Source organism: Mauremys reevesii, linkage group 1, assembly GCF_016161935.1.
Source record: "Mauremys reevesii isolate NIE-2019 linkage group 1, ASM1616193v1, whole genome shotgun sequence".
Lineage (NCBI taxonomy): Eukaryota > Metazoa > Chordata > Testudines > Geoemydidae > Mauremys > Mauremys reevesii.
The window spans coordinates 6,778,388-6,780,025 of NC_052623.1; the positions used below are offsets into that span (position 1 = coordinate 6,778,388).

General features: G+C 45.3%; 1 protein-coding gene across 1 annotated transcript; it reads right to left on the bottom strand.

The window, feature by feature from the left end:
- Window positions 1-204: 204 nt before the first annotated feature.
- LOC120391364 (olfactory receptor 52E2-like) lies at window positions 205-1,176 on the bottom strand. The gene has a single exon (XM_039514950.1). It carries the CDS (start codon window positions 1,174-1,176, stop codon window positions 205-207), a length of 972 nt encoding a protein of 323 aa, XP_039370884.1.
- Window positions 1,177-1,638: the final 462 nt, after the last annotated feature.

A 1,638-nucleotide genomic window follows, 5' to 3' on the forward strand; every position in this document is an offset into this window, starting at 1 on the left:
GGGGGCTGACGGGTGACATTGAAAGAGGTCAGGTGATGGTCAGATAGAGGGAACTCAGCAAAAGAGAACGCAGTGCTTGGCGATGGAGTGATAAGATGTTAGGTGTGAGGAACTTTTCAGACTGTGAATATCCACAATTCTGAGCTCAGCCAAACTTGGACAGAGCACCCTTGATTAATGAGGAGATATCCTTTCCTTATCTTGTCACGCAGAATTAAGGTCAATGGCCCTTGGTGAAAATATTCTGTAGATGTATTTAACCACTTTGTCACGAAGCTCTTTGGTTTTGACCCCATAAATGACAGGGTTGAGCATAGGGGGGACGAGGAAATAGAGGTTGGCCAGGATGATGTGAACATGGGGAGGGAAGCCCAGACTGAACTGATGTGTCAAGTTAGAGAAGATAGAGGGAGTATAAGAGGTCACAATCACACAGATGTGGGCTGTACAGGTGTTGAGGGCTTTCTGGTGGGATTTCTTGGAGGAGATTCTGAAGATGGCCCTGATGATCAGGCCATAGGACAGGGCAATGAGCGTCAGGTCTAACCCAATGACTACAAACACTATCACCAGGTTGTAGGTCCCGTTGACTGTGATGTCCCCACACGACATCTTCGCCACAGCTATGTACTCACAGTATGTATGGGGAATAATGTGGTTTGCACAGAATGGCTGCCTGCTGAGGAGCAGAGGTGCAGGCAGAATGAAGAGAACAGATCTTATCAAACCCACGAGCCCTAGCTTAGCTATCCGTGTGTTGGTGAGGATGGTGGCATAACTCAAAGGGTTATATATGGCAATGTAGCGATCAAAGGCCATTATCACGAGGACACCTGAGTGCATAACAGAAACTGCATGAAGGAAGAACATCTGGGTGAGGCAGCCAGCCACAGTAATGCCTTTCAAATTGAACCAAAATATACACAGTGCTTTAGGGATGATGGAAGTAGACGTGCCAATGTCTGTGAGCGCCAGCATGCAGATCAGCAGGTACATCGGCTTGTGCAGGGTCTGCTCTTTGCCTACAACAAACAGAACCATGAAATTTCCCAACAGGACGATAATGTAGAACACAGAGAAAGGGATGGAAATTAGGACATGGGCAGTTTCCAGGCCAGGGATACCCATTAGGATGAATGTTGACGCGTCAGATGGGGTGAGGTTGAAAGATGCCATGAGGTCGATGCATTGATCTGGCTCAGAAATGTTCAAGGTGCCTTTGAAGAGAGAGAAGTATAATGAGGGAGCTTATACACTATATAACAAATAGTACGATAAATATTTTATAGTTATTAATAATCTAGAAAAGGGGGTGAGCAGTGCAGTGGCAACATTTACAGATGGCACCACATTTTTTAGGTCATAATCAAGTCCAGAGAAGTCCTCAGAGGGAGCTAACCAACCAGGTGAATGGGAAGCATGATAGCAGATGAACTTTAATGTCAATAACTGCAATATGCATGCCCATTGAGGGAAAAACTTCAACTACTCCAATGTCTTACAAGGTTCTAATTTTACCATATGAACTCAAGAGAGGGATCCTGGTGTACACAGCTCTATGAAACTTTGCTCAAAGTGCAAGCATTGACAAAAACAAAGGACAACCTTGGGTGCAAAGAGGAGTGGGATGAGGAATCA